At 47.5% G+C, this 24,374-nt stretch overlaps 1 protein-coding gene across 1 annotated transcript in view; it reads left to right on the top strand.

Moving 5' to 3' along the window:
• unc5a (unc-5 netrin receptor A) overlaps positions 1-24,374 on the top strand; it is a 102,767-nt gene that overhangs the window by 33,220 nt on the left and 45,173 nt on the right. The window contains exon 2 of the mRNA XM_067247590.1: positions 15,610-15,825. Coding sequence (XP_067103691.1) covers positions 15,610-15,825 — 216 coding nt within the window. The remainder of the gene's footprint in view (positions 1-15,609; positions 15,826-24,374) is intronic.

Here is a 24,374-nt window from a genome sequence, read left to right on the forward strand (position 1 = left end):
TGTAATACATACTGAGTTACGCACCCCGAGAAGACTTTGAGCTTGAAGCTTAGTATTAAACAAGTCTGTGGATTCAAGTTTGGATTTTCAAACAATTCATATGGGGGATTAGGCTCAAGATATTTTTAATCAAACAAACATCAAAGACGCTTATTTTTTATGGTGCAAACCTTCGGCATGGAATACACAATAGGATGAATATACACAACCACTCAATGTTTTTGGTTGGGAAAAAATATCTTCTTGCTGTTTCTTAAATAGAACAATTGTTCCTTTTCCACTACCACAGCCTTCAGCATAGTTGGGTGCCCAGGCTCCTCTTTAGAAGAATACCAGGGCAGCTGAATAGCCTGCTGCAATAGACTATTCACCATCTCACACTCTCATTTACCCAGATTTGGCTTGATGGTTTCCTGCTAAAAATCAATGATTTCCTCGCTTTCAGAGTTGTGCCCCTTCCGAGTGGTGTGTAGCTTTCCCCAGTGGCAGTGGTTTCAATCAAGCAGCATGGGAATTCTGGGGCCTTTGAAAATAGAATGGAACACAGTGTAATGGATTGGACAAATAAGTCATTTCTGTGTGGAAGATGGATTCAAATTGATTTGTGTTGCTACCTCTCAACACAGATACACAAACGCAGTCGCACATTGTTACAAAGACGCATGCCGACACACACACACATTCTTTGCGTGATCTGTTGCATCGTTTTAGTCTCCTGATTACCTTGTTGTAGAATGCAGTGCTGTAAAAGCTTCAAGAGGATCAGAATGAGGTGTGGTAGGATGGGAGGTTCTGTCTCGGGAGAGGTGGAGAGGGAGGGGGGGGGCAGTGAGAGTGTGAGAGAGAGCAATGTTTGGTTTAACTACATGTTCCCCGATAGCATGCCAATATAACATCAATTTCCATCCCATTTCAAAAACACGCACACATCTTTTGGAGGCTGATGGGTCTAAAACACATTGATTGCGGATATCTCCTGTGACAAACAGTCACCATTATCCTAAATGACTCCTAAGTCAGTCATTTGGCATGTATTTTGGAAAGCCGCTGTCATTGGACTTTGAAGTCATTTGCCAGATAAGTGATGTCATGTTATGGGTCTTTAATACCACACCATTTAAACAACCTCACAGCTTGGCCAGTTTTTAATCCCATATTACTATATTAAATGGGCGTGCTGCTTATCTCATGGAATGGCAAGCAGCATGTGCTAGAGGTCTGTGTGAAACACGGGTGATAGGGCCATTCGACTGGTGATGGCTTTTTCTTCTACTTGATGAAAGGGAAGGACAAATAAATCTGATACATTCACCTCATACCTCAATGTGACAATTCCCACACACAAAGTGAGAGGTTTTGTTAAGAAGGCCCTTGAGACAACTTGAAATCACCGCCCACATTGAAACATGCCACACACAAGGCCATCCTCAACCCATAAACATGATCAGAACAGCTTTGTTTGATCTGGTGGCTAAGCTAGATTCATGGCAACGTGGATGGCAGCATGGCAACATGGTTTTGCGTACTGGAAATGTTGTTTGTGACCAAATATTTAAACCACCGCCGTGTCCGAGTTGCCCTCCAACTGCTCAGCACCAGGAAACGACATTAGCATTGCTCTCCTGGCGCTAATGAGGAAAATAAAAAAGTGATTTACAGTTGTGGGTGGGTGGGGGGTTGGGATAAGAGACCGGCCAGGGTTCCAATTTGTGCCAATTAGTCTCTCTGTGGTGTTCCCTATCTGCTTGTGTGTGAAGGCCTCTGCAGAAGCAGGCCTGTGCCGGGGTCCAGAGCTCAGCTTCGGCTCTTTATTAATGGGCGTCTTGCTGCTCCCATCCAGGTGGTAGCGGAGTGCTAATAAATGTGACCTGATACATCATCCGCAGCACATTACCGGGGAGGTGCAGAGTGATCATTCACGTGGGCAGGGGCGTGACCGGACCTTTCACGGGTTTTCGAGGGCCTCAAACTTTGAAAAGGGCGTCTCGTTCATCTCGCTCCGCAGGGCAGGGGTCCAGGCTGGCTTCCTCCGGCCAGCCAGGGCCGCCAAAGGCAAGCACGGCTAATCGCTCAGGTGACGATCCACCCATGGAGGGGACGCCTGCGTGGGTGGGTGTGTTTATCGTCGCCCGTTCTTTTTGTTTTCACACAATCACAATCTGATGCCTCGTAATCAGCACGCGTGAGTCAGGCGGCTAATTTGTTTGATTGTTCCTGTTCTGTAGTTTAGTAATGGGATCAAACAGGCCACTTCAATGTGACAACAGACAGATTTTGAAATGTGAGATTAGTTTACAGCGGGGGACACGTACGTAATCAAGACTGCAATTACCTCAACTTTCTTCTTCCTCCGCCAGCCATTGTCTAGGAGTCAATTAAAGTGGGTACTTTTTACATTCGTCTCCAGGTCCAGAGAGCGAGAGGAATGACGGGGTGGGTAGAAGGAGCGTGGTAGCGAGGTCTGGAGCGGCTCGTGTTTGCGGTCTGTCTGGGGCGATATGGGCACATGCACAGACAGATGAGACCCAGCAGCTGGCCCTAATGCATGCTGGGTAGTATCGGCACGGCCCAGTCACAGCACATCAACAGGGCCATACGTTAGCTGACACGGGGAACACCAAACCACACTCCGCTAGCAGGTGTCAGGAGCCCAGCCCAAGCCCAGGTGAGAGAAAAAATAGCAAGCAATCTGTCCTTCCTCTGTAGAGAGAGAAAAAAAGAAGAGAAAGCAGAAGACAGGGGTTAAATAGAGTTGGGGCAGAGTTGGAGGTGCCAGTGGCCATCAGAACCATGATCCTTCATAACAAAAAACCAAGCGGCTTCTTTCATCAGGAGACACACTGCCCGAGCTCAGACTGCAAGGGAGGAGAGGACAGCTGGTCTGGGTGGTGATGGAAAACATCCTGGGGCCATGGGACAGGGGCCTTCTCTGCTCATAATGACTCGTGAAGGGGCCTCTTTTAATATCCTCGCACACTATGGATTTCCGAGAGAGGTCTTGTCCGTAGGCACTTTGTTCTTGAATGTCAACAGAAAATCTCTGCCGGACTGGTGAGAGATCAATATCAATACAGACTTTTACTTGTGAATGGTCACTTGCTCCATCTTGTTTTGTTGACATAAATCCAGTGCGTATAACGCAGCATGATCATTTGCGGAGCCTAAGATGTTGGCCAGATACTGGAGGAAATGTGATTTGTTTTTGTGAGCACATAAATGTATCTAAATGCATTATAAATTTCATAACATGAGTTTGTAAGTAATCAGACTCTGTTAACTCAGCAAATGTTATGCTCCATGGTGAAGATGTATTCTGTTTAGGATCCTGATTGTAAAGATTCTACTCCAGTTCATATAGCATTCTGCCGACTCAGGGTTAGAAAACTGCTACCATCGTATTCTAAAAACAATATGCACACACCGATTCTGTAGAAGATCATTCCTACAGTTCATTTAAGACAGATGTGGTTTTAATTACTTCTCCAAAGCAGACAATACTGAGCGTGAAATGATTTTTGATGGCCTTGTCCGTGAATTACAAACTTTGCACCAGATGGTGACTTACATTGTGACATACAGAGACGAGCCTTCTACTAAACAGACACAAGAACTCTTGACATCTGGCAAAGGGAACATTGTCTTAATGTGCATTATAAAAACGTATGCAAAAATATTTGGATTTCTTTGATTGGAACAGCGTCTAATAAATTGATCTCTTTCATCTGAATATAGTTCTAATTCTTTGTTTTGGTGACTAACATTCTGTGACTACACACATGAAGCATACTGGAAAAATAAACGATCTGTTCTCCATGAGAAATGTACAGTAATGTAGTGTTGTGATTAAAGCCTTTTGCCTTCACCCATGTCTTCTCTCTGTCGACGACTGTGTCCCAGCTTTGCTGGAGGAACTGGCACGTTATTTTTACTTCAAAATCCATTCCCCCCCCCCAATACTCAGGGCCGAGGGGGATGTCATGGCTGCCAGCCGTAAGTGGCTGTCAGAGCTAGAGTTTTCTCACCATGTTTCATCTGAGGGTTGCTTCCCGCTTCAGGACTGTGAATTGTCACTGGAACACGTCTCATCCGCACCACTGTTCTTCTCCTCCTCCTCCCCCCTTCCCCCCCAGAACCGGGCCTGTTAGGGCATACTCCCCTTGTCTCTCCTGCCCAGATCGGGGCTGTGACCCTGCTTTGCTTTTCAAAGGCGTGAGCTGTAGATGTAGCCTTGAGTACCACTCAATTAGCCGAGCACCGATCAAACGCCTTCAGACTGAGCCTAGTTGTTTTCAGACCCATGCTAGTTATTTTCAGGAGAAAATAACCCATCTAATTGCAGACGGTCACCGGGGTTCTCTTTCTCCCTTTTGCGAACAAGCAAGAACAAAGCCAATATACAGATTTCATTATTTTTTTATTATTTTTTTATAATCCGCCCTCCTTTCAGAACACTTCCCTCCATCCCCTCACAGGCTTGGGCTACGTCCGCCTCCCTCCGCCCTGTACCCTCCTTCTCCAAGGGTTACTATCCTGCAGGTGTGTTTCTCATGAAGGCACTCAACCAGATTAGTTTTATTTCTATGTATTTTTTCCTTTACATTTATTGGCGGTCACCTAATGTGTTGCCATTGTTCGTGCAGGCTATTGAGTCGGACGGGAGACTATTACTGCCCCAGTGATGTGGAGAGCACAGCAAGGCATGGCTGTTTTATGGCATCTGGAGTGAATGAGAGGGAAGGAGAGGGAAGGAGAGGGAAGGAGAGAGAATGAAAGGGAAGTGCCCACTCTGTCTCAAGTCCAGCCCCCTGTTGTTCCCCTTGCAAAACACGGGTCGAGTAGAAGGACTTATTGGCTGTGTCAGGGTAACAAAGCGAACGTGCCACATTTGATCCCACTATAAGTTTGTCATACGCGCCACACGGGCCACATTGCTGCCACAATGGGGAGATTTTCCGGGTGGCTCGATGGTGAGAATGTATGTATTGTGCACCAGGGCTGTAACCCACTTACTTCTCTATAGCCTACATGGGCGGCGAGATTGAAGCTGACCAGTGTGATGGCAAATTCAATTTTCCTCTGTGTTTTGTGTGTGCCGCCTGTCTCAGCTTGGCTTCAGAGTTCTTGTTACTGCACAGATTGGGACTCATTATGTGTCTCGTTCTGTGTGTCTGTCAGTCACTCAAGCAGACCTTTCTGTCTCTGAACGCTCACAATGTGTTGTGGGTGTGAATCAATCTGGGCGTACTGTGAGAACTTAATCAAGCTGGAGGGAGGGCGTGCTGGAGGACGCCATCGCTGGGTGTGAGGCCCCCTGCTGAAGAGCGAGGCACGGCGCGGTCTGTGGTGCTGTTTTGTGTGATGGCTGACAAGGCCTGCCCAGAAACACGCACTCTCCCGAATTAGTTCCTCGGCAGAAAAATAAATTGCCATCCTAATCTGACTTCAAGCCACTTTGTTCAGAGTAGAATCGTTTGTAAATCCAACACCACCACTTTTGCGTTTTTAGTCTTGTCTTCAAAACCAAGCTGAAACCCTTAAATACTTAAACAACTGTAATTAAATGACAAGCCAGTGGCCCAATAATATAATCTAATAATAAAAGAAAAATACGTGCTTTTTGACCCTTTTGAATCCCATAAATAAATTATTTTAACACCTCCATCATTTTTTACTTAATTTATTTGTGGTACAGTATAATTGGTTCAACCTGTTTACTTGATGTAAACAGTTAGAATCTTTAGCAGCATATGTAGCCGTCTTTTGTAGAGCTATTTACATCTCAACACACAACTATCCACCACCGCTTTGACAGCCATTTTCTTCCCAGTTGGTGTGTTCGTCTTTGAAAAATCATCCTGTTGGGAGAGTTAGCCTCTGCCGCCGCCATAAATTACACATCACTGATGTGACAGCTTCGAACAGGAGAAAAATAAATAGTTAGCCATGTTAAAATGTCTGTGTGGAAGAAGAAAGAAAAAATATATATATATATTAAATAAAAAAGGATTCAGATAAAGTTGTCCCGGTGTACATGGGAGGAAGAGACAGCTAGAGGGAGGGCAGGTAGGAGAGATACATCCTCACCCCCTCCCTGCGAGGAGGGGCGCTCCCTTGTTATCAGACTGGGCTTGTCTTCTCCCCCAATTTGTGGTGAGGTGTTATTACTGCCTGTCCCGCCTCGCCTCCACCTGCTGTCAGAGCGTCATCAAGGCCTATAAAGCAGCATGAGCGTCTGCAGCGGGCCGCTGGCACAGACGCTGCCTGCTCCTGGGCCCTCCGTGAGTCAGGAGCCCTCAGTACACACCGCACAACTGGAGTTTGCTCTCTCTCTCTCTCTCTCTCTCTCTCTCTCTCTCTCTCTCTCTCTCTCGCTCGCTCGCTCGCTCGCTCGCTCGCACACAAAGCCTCTCGTCTCTGCCTCCAATTAAAGACTCCCTTGGCATTCCAAAGGTAACATTTGGTGATATTCTTAGGGAAAAAACTGCAGTTACAGTCTTAGGACTGTAACCGGAAGAAAGGCAGCATCAGGATGTAGACCACAGTACCGAGTCACTGGTGTCTCTAGCTGTGTACAGCCATCATTATGAATAAAGATTCCTTCTTAAAAGGAAGGGAAAGTGTTTTGTTTAGTATTCATAGGAGGGCTCTACACCCGTCTCTTTTACACAATATCAGAGCTCCACATGATGGGGCAGGGGGAAAGGAAAGTAGAATGGGGGGGGGGGGGGGGGGGGGGATGTAGAAGGTGGATGTAGAGGCCAATGGAATAATGCTGGCTACCTGAGTTCACTCACCGCAGGTAAGAAAACAGGTTGTACTCGAGCTGAGTGGGGCAGGAACATTGGTCAGCAGAGACCTCGAGTGACATTAATCATTTACAGCAGCGTGATTTAAGCACTCTGTGGTCTTTCCTGCACTACTTTTGCATTTTGCGCGCCGTAGATGTTTTCCTCCCCTTCTTTTATCAAAGAACAAAAAGAAATGTGTATCGCCAAACTTTCATTGAGCCCTTGTGTAAGGCAATGTCCACATTCTTAATAGGCATGATGATGTTTATCATTGAGGGCAACCGCTGTCGTTGAGAGTGGGTTCAGTTTGATTGTTCCATCGTGCAAGTGCATTACTTGGTAATAAGGAGTTATTTAGGATAGCCTGCGTGACTACCAATGGATCTATTAAGATCACACATTTGTGAGTTGGAAGTAATTACCTCAGCCAAGGCTTGGGATTGACTGTGCCAGGGAAGTCAATGTTCCCTCGGTTAAAGCTCAATACGGAGATTATCATTCTGTCAAGGCCAGCATGGTTGTCAGTCATTAGCTGGAGCCACCGCTGTAGACACAATCCTCACTGTCGGGTTCAGGCAACGCATTTACATAATGTAACAAAGGCAAAAAGTACAGTGCACTCACTCCCACACAAAGGCCATGTCAGATCTGAAGTTCTATGGGGTTGAATAACCCAACGATTTTTTCCTTCGGGGGGGGGGGGTGTGTAATAAAAGATGTGTTCCTCCCAAACTGATTTGTATTCATTGATTGTGAAGTCTACTTTCTCTCCCTCATCTCAGTCTGACGTCAGGGACGTTAAAAGGTGGAGAGAATAATCCGAACGCTGCCCGGGTTGAAATGAGTTTCCCCCGCTGCTGCTGCAGCAGCGCCGTGGTCAGATATGCCTTCGTTTGCTTTAGAGGGGAACTCATATCAGATGACCAGCTTTGTCTTTCATCTGTAGACAGCTTCCCTCTTATCTACATAAACCGGGCCTCCATTTCTCTCTCAGGTTCGCTGCACGTGAATCACAGCCTCTGCCATCCTTCCGACATGTGACATTTGTGTTAAAAGCATTTTGTCTTTTGATAAACGCCCCCGTCACACATTTTTCAAGTGACTTCATAGGCAAAAAGAGATGTTTTTTGGATGGCAAGTCTGGCCTATATTGACAGCTCAGCGTGTGTGTTGGAAGCCCTCACCCATATCTCTATGTTGATGCTCAATGGGCATGGTGTTTGATGTCTGAAATGGGAGTTTAGTGCGGAAGATACGAAGAGACTGAGGCCCCAGACAATGACATCCTCCGCTGTCTTATCTCCTGTCAATGGGAGCCAATGGGTAAAGCCAATTCTCTATTAAACCTTTTGTGGGAAGGCATTTCACAGACAGATGTGCCGCTTTCTACCTCATGATACTGTGGTGCTATCTCCTTAAAAAGACAAATTCACTGGCAGTGTTTTGTTGAGAATCCCCCCCCCCCTCCACCATTGTTTAGGTGACAGGCTTCCATGCTGGTCTGTGTACATCGAATATGCACACGCTGGCTTGGTGCGTCAGCTAGCGAGGGTTTGAGGCAACGAGGAGCTTGACACCGCCATTGTGTTGAGGTAATTAGAGTTGAACAGGTGCTGCTTTGTCCTCTGCCTTGTTAGGTATCATATCTGTGGTTTTGTGTTTGATGCTGAGGTGCGTCTTCTCTTTGTCACGCTAATTAGTCAACCCAAGACATCTCCCACTCCTCTGGCCTAGCCCACGGTGGTAGGAGGGGTGGGAGATCCTGGTGGGATGTGTGTGTGTGTGTGTGTGTGTGTGTGGGGGGGGGTGTAGTGGAGGTGAGGCAGGTGAGTCGGTTGACAAGTGTCGCAGTGGGCCTCGCGTGTTCTGTGTTTGGTGTCAGAAGCCTTCAGAGAAGGGCTGAATAACATTAGCTATATTTTGCAGACATCAGCAGTTACTCTCCCCTTCTGCTAGTTTGTCATTCTGGGAAGGAGGGTTTGCTGGATGGCTGACTTATTCTCATGCTGCGTGCTGTTTTGCTATGCATGCCATTCCTCAGCCACATCTGAACAGTTTATTGGAGACATGATATGCTTTAAAAAGAAGCTTTGACAATCTGAGAAAAAACGAGAGCTTCATTAGATTCATGTCATTTCAAATGTTTATGAATTCTAATAGGTGCAACATGCAGTTGTAATCTACAGTAAATAAATTGGAATATCATTTGCATTGTTCTGACAGTCTGTGATTTATGGCTTCAAACCTCCTCCTAACTTAATAACCCATAAGTGTTTTCAATAAGTTTTCAAGCCAGAAGGAAGTTCACAAGGTTCTATTGTGGTGAAATACGCAGTGTGAAAACCTTTCATTTTTGCTGTGGGCACACCCGGTAATTAGATAAAGGATTAACATAGTCATCCAAATTGTCTCTCGTCTTCCTCCCTTTATTTCCTAACATCCATTTCAAAGATTTAAGACCGCCCCCTGTCTCTCCTTCTCTTCCGCTTTCTCCCGCTCTCGCTCTCCCCCCTTGTCCCGGCTTCTGTAATCAACTCGTTTTCGGTTAACCTCGTTCCCGGCTAAGCGTGCGGGGATGACAAATCCTCCAGCGTGTGCGTGCCCAGGATGCTAAGGAGGGGGGGGGACCGTGTGTCTGCCTACGGACGAGCCAGGATCCTCAAAGCCTTCTGGGACGCCTGGCGCTCTGTCGCCCGGCGTCTCCGCGCGCGACTCGATGGCTCTTTAGATAGTCCTCCCACACAGGTCCTCCCACACGGGTCCACCCATGTGAAGATGCTGCTGGGGATCTGCATTCCTGGGCTAAACGTTGTTCTGATCCGTTTAGTAGGAACCAAACTGATTCACATGTAACTTGAGTCAGCAGTTAATATACAAGCCGGGGAATAATGAAAGCCAAGGTTCATTAAAGCGGGTTCTGTGCAGTAGAATCCTTCAAGTATATGGTTTCCTCTCTCCAGATGAATTAACTGGCCGGTTATATCCAAGGACTTTGAGAGGAGGGACCCTGGTTCTCCCAGAGCTGAGAATCTTGACCTTGTTAGGAAAGCTTTATACAGTGTGTTGCCACTGGCGGCAAGGCCAGACCCAGCTCTGATGAGTGTTATGCACACCAGTGTTTTACTCCTTCTGCTGAATAAACCTCCCTCTTCCTGTTGAAATTCTCACGGTATTGAAGGAAGGGCAATAATTTATAGAGATAAAGACTCATAGCGGACCCCGTTTGAAACGAATAATGAAACCTCATTGCTGTCGTCCGCTGGGTCCAAATGATGTATTTTTCGTTTGAGACTCTTAAGCTCTTGAGCTCCATCAGAGAGACTCAGATCAAAGGTCTTGTACATAAACCAGCTAAATGTCTACATTCTTAATTCACCAGTCCATAAAATCTCCCATACGACATGAAGTCATATGCCTAAATACAGCACAGCACAGTATGCAAATTCTCCTTTCCATCTTTCCAAGCACCCAGGATATTGAGGCTGACTCGACACCCGTGAACGGCGATGAAGCCATTGCGGACAAACATGGTCCTTGAGGAGAGTGTAATAAGCATGGATGACGTGAAACAGGCCGGCCTAGGAAGACATCTGCAGATGAACAAAGACATGTACGCTCCTCACAGCGTGTCATCTGTGCCTCTCAGGCTATAATGAGCACATCCCGGTCAGTCCAGCCCGAACAGCCTGACTCGCTATTGTTCCTCCTGCCACTCAGTCTGGCTTCCTGTCAGCCATTTTGCAGTCTCACACACTTTCCTGCAATGTGCTAAGAGTTCTAAAATGGCATTCTCTTCACGAGACAAAAACAAGAAAAAAACTCAAGTTGCCTTAGTTGTCTCGATAGCTCGGTAATGCGAGGGATGGAGGTTGTGAATGCCACTGCAGTTTTTCCCGAAGAAGGGTTTTGACACCTCTCGTTCTTAGTTCCTCAGCCCTCCCCCTTCCTCTCTCCAGCTGAGACGAAGCAACACGCCGAAAAAAACCATCAACACAGGTGACAACGGCACAAAGGGGAACAGACGATAGACACATCAGTTTAACAGCAACAAGGCCATTAGTGCTTTCACCCTCCGATTTATCCTTTGTGTGTTTCCACTCTGAAAACGGCATTGCTCGCCAGATTGATATTTGCGTCAGCCCTATCTGCAGTTATTGATTTCTTTCACAGCGTTCGTTTTTGGTTTGTTTTAACTTTCACCTTGATTTCCCTGGTGTGACGCACAGAGCAATGTGCGTTTCTGCATCCGACTCCACATTCTAAGTGTCTGTAATGGAGGGCGTCGTAGCGACAAGGCTCTAGGGCGACGTTAATGGCTGAGTGAATTAACATGCACACGGAGACGTACAGCACAGCATCAGAGTCGATGCTTAGCAGCCAATTTCCTATTCATGCAAGCGGAAGGACCGTGATAATCGCCCACATGGTATGTGCCTATCAACCATTAACATACCCCTCCCCTCCTCTGTCGAGTCCTCTGATTGGGTACTGCAGAGCGCGTGTCTTTGCACTCTTCATCCCTGTGAATGATGTGTGAAAGGTGCTTTGCAGGTGTTATTAACAGAGTTTGGCTCACACTTTTCTTAAGAGCAGTCACCCAGCATGATTCACAGGTGAGGAGTAACACCCATTTACCTGGCAGGAGCAGTCAGCAATCCAGCCTGTCAATGACTGGGGGACATCCAAATGCCCTCTTTGCTTGAAAACCGGTGCATTCTGAGTTTTTCGGGGAGCGGGAAAGAGAAATGTGTGTGTGCGCATATGTGCTTGTCTGTGGGAGTGAAGGATGGTTGTTGCACTGGAAGATTCGTTCTTAATCCCAGACACGTGGAGGAGTAAATATTTGTCAACCGGGGGCACACATACATCAGTCAACCCCAGGGAAAATTACATACTATGCTGCAGTGAACACATTTTCTCCCTGTCCATATCTGTTCACGGATAACTCTCAGTTTGATCGTTCTCCGCCTCTATATTGATGAAGGCTTACCCAGTTACTGCCATTTTTCCCGAAACACAACTTCCAAAAATCTTGTGCCAAGTGTACACTGTGAGGATAGCAGGGCAGGTTGCCCTGTGGGAAGACTTCAGCCCAAAATGAACGAAGGAGTGAAAAATACCTTGAAAGACGAGCACGTCTACTGTATCACCGCACTGATCAATTGTGATGAAGAGGGTTTTTTTGGGGTTGTGTTGTCGAGGCAGTGGAACATGAAATGGTTTAATATTCCGGATGGTAATTTTAATTGAATTAATTTAGGAAGACATTGTAAAGCGCTGATGGTGTCATAAAAAACATGTTATAGCTGCCGTTCATCATTGTGATGTAAATGATGCCCGGTGATTGCTCAATGATGCCTTCCTTAGGGGACATGACACTGATAAAATCATTTAATTGGCTCCAAAAGGTCACGCAATGCGATAGGGCCATGAAAGGGAAACAGAAGCATTTTCTTTATACATTTTGCGCTCATTAAAACACTGGTGTATTGAATAATCCACCCCACACACTGAAAGTGACAACTTAGTATTGTGTTGTGTGCATTTTAGGGGGAGAGGTGGTAATATCCACTGTTGCCCCCCCCAATCATGTTTATACCCATAGAGCCGTTAGTCTTAGTAGTGTGTGAGTATTAGGGAATACTTAGATATGTTAGTCTTAGTAGTGTGAGTATTACGGAATACTTTACATAGAAAGGACAAGGCTGGGGGCTGGTATAGCACATATTTTTTGGACCTCTCGGTTCAACACACTGACAGCTGGTGCACTCCCACGTGTGTTTGTGTGTGTGTGCGTGTGTGTTTAGGACCACTGGGGTCTCCTCTGGAGAATAGCAGCTGCAGCCTCAGACGAGGTCACCACCTATTAGACTGCCTCAGAGATAAAAACAACCCATGCATTTTTGTTTTTTCATTTTTTGAATAAACTGGGGGAAAAAAACGATGACCTTCAGGAGATTCTTCTCCTGCACACTCCATATGCATTTCTGCTTCGGTTCCGTGACCGTTATCACATATTATTCCTGATAGACCTTGAAGATAGGGATTATTGTGCTGTTGTTGTGTGAGGGTACTGTGCCCACAGTCCCAACAATGTGCCAAGAGCCTTGATCTATTAATCATGGTCCCAGCCAATCACACACAGGAGTCTCTAATGCAATTCCCATAGTGCTACTCTGTGTCTATTTGATTTGTGCACTGACCTGTGAGGAGTCAGTTAAGTGGCTGATATTCAGCCGGGTGTGTGTGTCCGTGTGTCCGTGCCATGTGTGTGCACGTGCACAAGTGTGTTTGCTCATGTTTTTTTATGTGTCGTTGAAGCACATTGTGTGTCATGACAATAATGTGAGCCAATTTACTCAGCATCAACCTTCCATTATGGCTTACATATAAAGCTGTGCGTGACTGGAATGCAGTCCCATAAAACATGAATATGCCTCTCAGAAGAAATCGCACATTTAACCTCATTAACCTCAAATGCATGTAGTAAAACAGACATTAATATATAGCTGGTGGTGACAACAGAAATGGCGCGTCTTTCACCAGAGATCAGATCTCCTCTGAGGACCTCTTCATGGGACGTCTCTCCCGGGGCCTGGTCCACGGACCGGCATAGGAAGAGAGATACCGCTCTTTCTAATTCGTTGTTTCTCTCCGACCGTGTCCTCTTGTGTTGGCCGTCCCTCCTGTGAGATGATTAACCTGACAGGTGTGAGGTGAGCTTAGCCTTCGTGCTTTAGCAGGCCGGTGTGGAGGGTGCACGGGGGGTCAGCGCGGCAGGATAATGGCTGCGGTCACCAGGCTAGGAGTTGGGCCATTAGGAGGAGCAGCTTTCATGAGGACCAGAACACTTCCTGGACCTCTGACCTGCAGAGGCTGAGATTTTCACTTGCAAAGTTTTACCCCTCCGTCTGAGCAATTACAGGAAAATATCAACTATGGACTGTTTTCTCAGATTCTCTGTGCTTTCCCCTCTCTCTCTCTCTCTCTCTCTGTCTCTGTCTCTGTCTCTGTCTCTGTCTCTGTCTCTGTCTCTGTCTCTGTCTCTGTCTCTGTCTCTGTCTCTGTCTCTGTCTCTGTCTCTGTCTCTCTCTCTCTCTCTCTCTCTCTCTCTCTCTCTCTCTCTCTCTCTCTCTCTCTCTCTCTCTCTCTCTCTCTCTCTCTCTCTCTCTCTCTCTCTCTCTCTCTCTCTCTCTCTCTCTCTCTCTCTCTTCTCCCCCCCATCTCTTATATAAATATGCTCATGCTCAGCAGTATTTAATGACATACTGTCCATTTGTTGTGGGACAGGAGTTGCTGTATTAATGACATATTTCATCACTTGTCAGATAATACTTTGTTACAAGAAAATGTGGAGCCAAAAAGTGGGGGTGAAGAGGTACGCGTCTCACAGTGATGTATGTCCTTCATTGGACACAGAACATTTAGCTTTCATTAAGAGTTAAACACGTACAAGATACATTAGCAGGGTTCAGCGGTGTCGGCCGCCGCGCGCCTCACTGTGTCCCACCCTCCTGGATGCGACGCTCCGCACCCAGCGAGGGGCAGAGACCCCGGAGGGAGGGAGAGACGGGGGAGACAGGAGGAGACGTGGAGACGGCGTGCGTCAGGGGCGCTGGAGCAGCAGATCATATCGTCTGTGCAGAGATGCTGTTTATCCCCAGACTGGGCTTTAGTAAGCTGCCAAGATGAGCTGGAGAGAGATCGAGGGGGCAGTGGGGCGGGGAGTAGAGAGGGGGGAGGGAAAGAGTCATTGAGAAGGAGAGAGAGAGCATGACATTTAGGGATAGAGAGAGGGAGAGACAGAGAAGAGAGAGAGGGGGAGGGAAAGAGTGAGTGAGTGAGAAAAGAGAGAAAGAGAGAAAGAACGAGGGAGAGGGAGAGTGGGTGAGAGAGCAGGAGAGGAGCAGAGAGGAGAGGTCAGTGGAAGCTCCTGCTGTCCTGTTATGAGGTATGGTCTCAAGGCCTGTCCTGGGTCCTGGAGGTATATAGCAGGTGGTAAAGATCGCGTCTGTCTCCCTTATTGGACTATAGGCTTGTAAATTAATATTACACTGCTTTAAAACCGGTTTATTTGGAGATTTACTGGTCTCGAGTGGCAGTTGGGGGGGGGGTGTGGACAGTCTTTATTTGATCACATGTACTCCACTATGATCTTCATCAGGGATAAAGCACCTTTGAGCTACAACTCTGTACTGTGGAGGTGAAGGTTTATGTGAATCTACCTCCTATAACGTCCATCTCTGCTGTTACGGTGTAAAAATGTCAGCTGCGCCTTTCAGGGTCTGGGTTTGCAGAGACGGCAACGCTTTCAGACTCTCCCTGACAATTCAACTGAGGCCTCTCCCCTTTCCAGCCTCTCTCAGGTGGTTAGGGTGGAGGACTGTATCCCACTAGGTGAAAAGGCCTGATCACTGTCTCGTGGATAGAGAGTAACGGATTAATGACCAGTGAGTCATCAGCTCGGCTGTTATTAAGAGACGACCCCCGACCTGTCTTTCTCTTTCCATCCTCACCTGAATCTGACCTCAGGGCAGCACGGGTGTGTGAATGTGCGTCGTTGTGTTGAGCTGGAATCGACCAAGGCCACACTAACGTACAGTACTTCACAGGGCTATTGGGATCGAGACGTACTTTGTTCACCGGTACTATTACTATGGTAGCAATGAGGCCATGTGACTGTCGTGTCCCTTTGTTCAACACAAAAGAAGCCGTTGAAGGCTGCCTCCGACTCATTCCCAAGAGAAGGTTCTGTTCCTCTGAGTTAAACTGGTCCTTTCTTTGCCCCCCCCCCCCATCCCCATTCCCCTTCCCCTCCTAGGTGCCGAGCACACTGCCACGGCAACCCTTCCTGCAGCCTTCTCGGACCTGTTACCTCACTTCCTGGTGGAGCCGGAAGACGAGTACATAGTGAAGAACAAGCCGGTGACCCTGACCTGCCGCTCCACCCCCGCCACGCAGATCTACTTCAAATGCAACGGGGAGTGGGTGCATCAGGACGACCACCTGATCGAACGCACCATCGACCCTGCCACAGGTACTCCGGAGCTCAGTTAGTCCTGTGTGTGTGTGTGTGTGTGTGTGTTTGTGTCCCTACTTTGTGCATGATGAGATTGGGATGTTATTTGGCTGCCAAGTACCTGCAGCCTTGTTTTGATATTCATGAAGCATTGGTTTACTCCTACTATCTGTCTCTCTGTGATTATATCACCTTAAGTGCCTCTGTGTGCGCTAGCTCATATTAGTTATTTCCGAGTGATTATGGTGGTCTGTCAAGCCCTTGACTCATCCACATATCTGTTTGTCACCTTAATAATATGCACGTCAGTTTCTCCCAGACATTGCAGTGGAAACCTGCTCGCTCACATCCCATAATGGTTGTTTGTTTTCCTTTCTCCGGAGCCTCAGTCGACCGCCTGGCAGAAAAACACGCGTGTCAATGACGTGCTGGGGATTCAGAACTGATCTGTAACTTCAAACCTCCAATTCACATCCTGACAGATGATTGTGAACAACCGATGCGAAAATGACTAGCTTTGGGGGAAAGCAAGAACGCACACACACGAATGCACAGATGCGCACACACAAGATGTGTGCTCACACAAACACACACACTCACACACACACTCTCTTAATCTCTCTCATGACCATGATTCCACAGTAGAAGGGCGTGCTCACACCCAGAGGAACAGCATAAGGTGAGAACCGAGGGTTTAAAGTTGAGCAGGGATGAGCAGAGATGCATAAACAAACGCACGGTGCTGCTCTCAGTATTTTTTTTTTTTTTTTTTTTACAAAGTGTTTGCGCTTAATATTTTATCTTCCTATTCCCAAATATAGAACACACTTAACATTTGTGTCACTTTTAGAACGTCAGCAAAAACTCTCGACTGTTTTTTTTTTCTTCTCCTTTTTAACTCCATGACACAGGGCACAGAAGTGTCGATGCGTTGTCTGCGTTGTCTGCATTCAAAGAATATAACCCTTTGTGTGAATGAAACATGGCGTTCCCACTGCCACTCCGACAATCCACCTTGAAGACTGACTGGGGGTTTTGTCTCCCATAAAATTAAAAAAAAAAAGGCGGTTGAGGCACGGTTCATGGCCGTCTCCAAGGCATCACGGGGCATCTCTGTGCTCCTGCAGCACCAGCCCTTGTGTAGAATGTCTGAGAGCTTCCAAGGCCTCTCCATGACTCCCTGGATGAGTCTGGCCCAGGCTCCCGGCTGTGATGAATGTGTCATATTGGGGCCGTGGAGAGATGAAGGACGCCTGGATGTCCGCCGGTATAGCTTTTCCAAGGTACTCCCATCGATCTCTCCAACGCCGCTGCTGTTTAATGTCAGCGCTGCCCAGAGGAGTTTGCTGATGGCTTCGTCTAAAGCCTCTCATCCTCCGTGAACAGGCCTTAGACAGATCCTCTATGGGCTGTGAGTTTGTGTGCGCGCGTGTTTACAAGTGCATGCGTTTGTGTGCTTCTTTGAGTGTGTGTGTGTGTGTGTGTGTGTGTGTGTGTGTGTGTGTGTGTGTGTGTGTGTGTGTGTGTGTGTGTGTGTGTGTGTGTGTGTGTGTGTGTGTGTGTGTGTGTGTGTGTGTGTGTGTGTGTGTGTGTGTGTGTGTGTGTGTGTGTGTGTGTGTGTGTGTGTGTGTGTGTGTGTGTGTGTGTGTGTGTGTGTGTAGTCACACATGCAGCCACGCGCGCGTGTGCAAATGTTTGTGTGTCCTCTCGCCCTGCCCATCACAGTGGACTCAAAACTCTTAACTGTTTCCAAGGCAACCAGGCCTTCTATAACACTAAAAACTGGCAGATAACAACAAGGTCCGTTTGGAGGGGAATTCGACAGTTGGAAGACATGCCCGAAAATTGACAAAAAAATTGATTGACAATTTATACAGTGTGAAATGGTACGAAAAAAATTCTCGGCCCCAAAATAACCCTCTCTTCTCTCTGGGGGCTCTTTCTTCTGAGAGTTTTTAAGTGTCGGGCAGAGGGAGTTCAGGATCTCTGTGTTCCTGCTCCTCTGGTAGAGAGCCAGGGGTACGAGGGCTGCTTGTTATCCTGGTAAACCACCGCCTGTAGGATGCGTGTGCCATGGCCCACCACATGTGTCTGGCCAATCAGAGTCAAGAGGGTTTTAGTAATATCTCAGCCTCGACTCTCTGCTTGGCTTTCTGCAGACGGTCGGGATTGTAATCAAGGCCGTTCCGCCTTTCTTTGTTGTGTAAATGAGGAGACGGAGCCGCGAATAGAATTAACACTCAGAACTCTAATAGCAGAACAATAGCTACGGAACACAGGAACATTCAACAGGGGAGAAGAACTGATTATCCAGTGCCTTTCCTGGGGTTCTGCTCTCCCCCGTCACGCCCGGCTCTCGGCGTCCTTGGTGCTGAGTGCAGACACCCTGGAAGGCAGAGTGGTCCTCATCGTCAGCATCCATGCGGCACTCGATGGATTTGTTAACAAGTTTGGCAGATGGAGGTGTAGAACCTCAAACCCCTTCATAGATCACCGAGATACATGGTGACAACGAGGCGCACCTTGCAACGCGAGCACAGGGACATCCGTGTGGAGAGCCTGCTAGGTGCTTCAGGTAATGGCATGCTTTCTGAGGACCCATGTGGTGAATTGGACCAGAGAGCGCTGACCTAACCTCTGGGGATATTTCTCTAGTGTATTGGACATGAACTCCACCACGGTTCTGTCTACTGGCGTGAATACTGCCCCCCTCTCCCCCCCCCCCCCCCCATGTTGCTCTGGGAGCTCCCCCCTTCACTCTTCTCCTCTCTTCACTGTCAAGAGAGGGAAGGGAAAAAAAACGTTGCAATTTGTCCTTCCTCTCTGGGTATCAATGTCCGCTATTGATCCATCCCCAGGAGTCTATTGGTTCTCATTACCTGTCCTCAGTAACTTATCTCAATAGTGTGGCTGTGGCTGCTTCAAAGGCACTGCCCCCTCCTCCCTAAACCCCACTCCATCATGGTGTGGCCTCGGTCCAGCCTCCTCTCCCCTCCCCCACACTAGCTCGCCCCAGGCTTCCCTCCCACTCTTCATCGAAAACAGCGAGGACATGAAGATGAGAGGCGAGGCCCTAATAAATATATAGATGCATCCTGTGCCGAGGAAATCGATGCTGACAGTGTGTTTGCATTAGATTAGGAGATGCTCTTCCCTTGTATGATTGGCCATCAGACAAGTGTTGAGAGGGGGGTGGGGGGGGGTGAGATTGGCATTTGAGACGAGAGGTTTATTTGATTGTGTTTACGTTTCATCATCTGGCGTTGATGGGGGCGGTTTATATCCCCTCTGACTGCAGAGAAACCCTTTCAGGTGGAAAATCCGCACACACTTTGCACACGACATGTTTGAAAAGAAGTCGACGAGCGTCTTCCAACGACAACCAGAGATTAGATTCTCAGGCTGATTGAAATGATTGCGTACAGCTGCGCAACAAAGAAAAACAACGCACGGACCAGAATAATCAAGTGCTGCACAGGATCACCTGGGGCTGTTCCAGATTCATAGTCTGTACTTCGAGTACTCAGACTATGCGTACACACACACACACACACACACACACAGGCTCCTACACTATGAATCCTAACCTTTAATGCAGGAACGTAACCTCTTCCTCGCTCCTGGGAAAACCCAATCCCCTGTCCTCTCATCAATCCTAAGAAATCTAAATACCACATTCCACGTACCCCGTAAATCTGTTAAATCTATTCTATCCATTATTCCCATAAATAGAACCAATCATTTTTTACGGCGCCATTGTCCCAAGGCTTTGTCTCTGGACACTGGCAAGATTTCATTTATGTCAAATATGTCTTTTCTGATTGACCGAATCCGGGATTTGAGCATTTTATCAGTGATGTGTGATCTGAGTGGAGATAAGCCGGACTTAGTCAGGAGCACATTTTAATACTTCAACACTTGGATCTCGTAGCCAGAAGCCTCTCCCTTCATCCTCTGATCTTTCTCTCTCTCTCTTTCTCCCTCTCTCTCTCTCAACACTACAACAAAGAGCATAACTCCCCTTCATTTTGTAGTCACTAAAATTTCACACAAATTCAGGTTGAGAAGTTAAGAGTCCCCGTAATGGCAGTGGGATTCCTCAACAGTGATTAAACATGATCTTTAATGGGATATCGAAGAACAATCCAGACACAATTTAAGCCAAAGCCGATAGTCCTGCTCGCCAGACGGTAATGAATAGGTGGAAATAAGAGAAGTAGGCTGATGAGGATAATATAGTCCCAAACGAAGGGAATGGCCTTGTTCCACCTGCTCTGCATCGATCACTGGAGAAGGGGGCTAATTGATAATGCATTATTAGCTGCATCCCATAATGGGACTTGTATTTCATCCTGTCCGAGACATGGGGGTAGGAGCGGGGGGGGGGGGTTTGGCGACGAGGCACCGGAAAACAGATGGCAAGGTCAATTGTTCCTGTGACACATCTGCCAACGCGTTCCATTAGGCTTCTTCTGCAGGTCAGCGCAGTCGTGTGTGTGTGTGCGTGTGCGTACGTGCTTGTGTGTCTCTGTGTGTGTATAAAACCAGCCCACGCCTTCCCTATAGTACTTTGATAGATTCCTGCCCCTAACAACATGGGAGTGATGAGGGTGACATGAAATTGAACTGAAGGACTGTTGGTACTTCCTCCTGGTTTTCCTCTTCAAAGTGCCATACAGCAACACAACCACACTTATTAACCTGTCCTTCAAAAGCAGCAGTAGATGCCCCAGTTGATAAGGCTGTCTAGCATTTTCTTTAAACAGGTTGTCTCAGCAGTGATTGAGGCCAGCAAACAAGCGGAACATCCTTCCTTCCCTACAGGTGTTTGGCCATTAGACAGATATGTCAGCACCTCTGGCTAGCCAGACACGAACTGCAGTTATAACCGACCCTAAAATCCTCAGCAATTAGCGGAACAATAGAGGAAAAAAATAAATTATAGTATGTCAACAAACAACGTTGGGGTTCCAATCACCCTCGCAAAAAAGTTGAGCCTTTGTCCTCCCACAGATGGCCATGTCTCGTCAGACCCTACCGGGGCTTTCTGTAAAGTAATTACAGTTTTGTCACTCGCACAAAAGCTGTGCTCTTGTTGAAAGTTGGAATGCTCTGTGTTTGCACCGATCCTTTCACACTGGCCACGTCTCGTTCTCTTCCTCTCAGGGACAAAATCCCCACTGTGAGACGGATAGATAATCAATGCAATCACACCACATTTGATTTGTTTGAGTGGGTGTGTGTGTGTGTGTGTGTGTATGTATGTATGTATATGTGTGGGTCTGTGTGTATTCTCTGTACAGAATGCGTGTTTGTCTGTCTGTTGGTGATATTTACCATCATAGATTATTACATCGAAGGTGTGATCCGAGAGAGGACAAACTGATCCTCAGTCCTACTGTAGTTTATGAGCAGCTTTACAAAATGAAATACCAACAGTCCTCCCGGCTCTTCATCTACAACCAGGAAATTGAAGGATAGGGTCTTGTGTTTAGGATAAGAATCAACAAAAGTAACAGTACAGACTGACAGCTGGCCCGGCCACCTGCCACGCATACTGTTAGAATCGTTATACAATGGTGGCTTTTTTTTTCTTCTTTTTTTTGACTGGCTGTGTAATTACCCTGTTCCAAACTTCCTGTGCTCTCACTCAAAGAACGAAAATTCCTCTTCTGTGACTGAGCGCTGAGGGGGGAGGGAGGGCGGGCGGGCGCCAAAGTGGGAGTTGGTGTTGCCGATCAACACCTGCTCCACTCAGATTGGTTTAAAAATAGGGATTCCGGGAGGGATGGGGACATGACAGCTAAATAGTCTGTGGAGATTCCTTGATGGGCACAGGAACTCACCAGTTGACAGTCTACGCTCCGCGAGTGTGGCCCCAAGGAGCCAATTCACCATCACATCTCTGTGTGCTCAAACAAACCAAATCACAGCCCTCGTTTTTGTCAGGTAGACAACGGCATCAGTGTGAGGTGTGTGTGTGTGTGTGTGTGCACGCTGTTGAGACATAGTAAGTGCTGTTATTTCTGTGACCGAGGAGGAAGCAACAGCCCTCTCTGGATGGAAAAGGAAATACCTGCCTTTTAGAACCTACCTCATGAAAGACGTTTCTACAACGCAAATCATTTACGTACGACATGATGTGGTTTGGAATTAGATAAGCACCTTCAAAACACCTTGTGTGAAGTCAAGTCATTGTGGCCGTCTGGCTGTACAAAGAGACACATACTCAGACACCAAGATGAAATCAAAACAGTCAGACACTCCTATTAAAGTATGCATGAGAGCTACACGGCCATATTGGAGAGTGAACGTACGTGTATACCGCCACTCATAAATATAACATTATATAGAAATGCGAAAACATGCCGTGAGACGAGAATTCTAATAACTCAGAACGCCTCTCAAAACGCCTGGAAAATAGTTGTGTAAAGTTTGTGGGTAAAGGCTTTCCTGGCCTGGCTACTCCCTTAGGCTGTTTTCAGAATCTTGCTTCTTGTTGTGCAGAATATTTACATTCGCCCACACACCTCCGTCGGATTAGCTCAAACCCCTGCCTGCCGTCTTTCCCTGCTCTGCCGTCCAGGGGGCCAAGAGGGACCAACTGTTGGTGAGGAGGGGGGGGGGGAGGGCGAGGAGGGTGAGGGGAGAGGGGGGGGGGGGAGAGGAGGGGGAAAAAACCTAATGCAATTTGTATGGTGCAAAGCAATCACCGACCAGATGGGAGCTCCACTTGTGCCTCGTTCCCCCTCCCCTACCCCCCTCTCTACCTGTGAGAAGGGTTTCTTATTTACTCCAGCGCCCGAGGCCGTGTTAGAGAAGAACCAGGGAGAACATGTTAGCCCGTGCAAATTATCACTGCTTTCATGTGGCTAACATGCTATCAGATCCGCCCACTCAGAGAGGTGTAATGGAAGCTGGAGCCAGACAGACGCTCCCAGGCCTCCCATCCGACAGCGTCCCAGGAAGGAGCAGGTGTGTCGGCCAGATAAAGACCCGCGGGGGGGGGGGGGGGGGGGGGGGGGGGGCAGGGGGTGTCTGGGCGGAGGTTCCAGTCCCCGTACCCTGGAGCCCCATGGCAGGCTCCTGCCAATCACAGGGTCAGGCTGGGAGATAAAGAGTAATTACCAAGCAGGGGGATTGTGGGAAAGCGGCGTATTTGTTTATTAGGATAAGCGTGCAGTTAGGTGAAAGTAAAGGTTAGGCAACCTCACGAGAGAACGACGTAAGGATGGGGGGGAGGGAAGGAACACCAGGTTAATAAAGTGAAATGTCAACCTTTGTGTGTTGTTCTTTACAGGCAAACGATAGGTGGATGTTAGTTAGGGCTGTTGGTCTTTACACATTGCAAATGCAGAGTTTATTGAGAGCTATTCTGAAGTTCTGCAATGAGTTCATTTACACATTCTAAACCCCACAAACACCTGTGCATCTAAAAACTTGTTTGGTCTTGATCTCCTTGTCTGACATGCTTGTTGTTATTGTTGTGATTTCCTGTCTGGGAGTAGCATGGTGAGAGCAGGGTGGTGTGGTGTTGTGACTGCCGAGACTAATGTCAGAGAGAGAAGTCTCACTCTCTGCTGCTTGGAGGATTGTGCAAATCACAATTAATAAAGATGACTGAGCGACGGCAAAATAAGGATTTGCTCCCCCGACTGAGGTGTTGACAGAACACATGCTGCCGTGTGACTCACATCCTTCACCAGAACAACATTTCATTCTTGTAATTGACTGCAATATGTGGAGAATTACTGAGTCATCTGTAAACAACGCATAACCGTTTTGCGCAACCGGGTTTAGTTACAAGTAAGCAATTGAAATACCAGTGGAAAAAGTTGTTTCTCAAAGACCATTAGCAAGTCATTAAACAAGCAAAATGTCATGACTCACAACAAGACACCTTTTGTACCTCGTCTCTCTGGTTTCCTTGACCAGTGTTTCATCTTTCACAGCATTCTTACCTCCATTCGTCTCTTAGACAGAGTCAGCATCTGTAAACAGAGCAACTGCCTGTCTCTCCTTGAAGTGGCATTGGCCTGGACCTAGCTGGATAGATTGGCGCGCCACAGTACCTGCTTGCCTGTTTGTCAGCCATGAATAATCTAGAACGACATTCAGGGCACCATTGGGGGCCTCGCTAGGCACATCCATTGTAGAGAATGGACAGCTCAATCAAAAGGGCCGCTTCAGAAAGCTGGTTCTAACCAGAGGCAGGGCCTTGACCCAAAAGTCTGGCCTAGTGACTAAGGCTTGACCTCGCTGGCAGGGGCCCCTGGCCCACAGCACGTTCAACAATAAGGTCTCTCGGCCTGCCCCCCTCTCTTCCTCCTCTCTCTCTCTCTCTCTTTCTAATAGAGCCATGCGTCACCTACAAGGCCAGAGTCTTCCTGATTGGAGACAGTAATAATGACACCATATATTGCCACCCTCTCTCTCCTTCTCTCCCCCGCTTTCACTCTCCCTCTCTCTCTTCTCTGTATCTCCCTCTCTCTATCCCTCAATGTCAGCTAACTGAGGCCACTCATCACCCACCTATTTAGGATGTTAATGGAGAAGAGTTGGCAGGT

The sequence above is a fragment of the Osmerus mordax genome, chromosome 12 (assembly GCF_038355195.1).
Source record: "Osmerus mordax isolate fOsmMor3 chromosome 12, fOsmMor3.pri, whole genome shotgun sequence".
In the NCBI taxonomy this organism is placed as follows: domain Eukaryota; kingdom Metazoa; phylum Chordata; class Actinopteri; order Osmeriformes; family Osmeridae; genus Osmerus; species Osmerus mordax.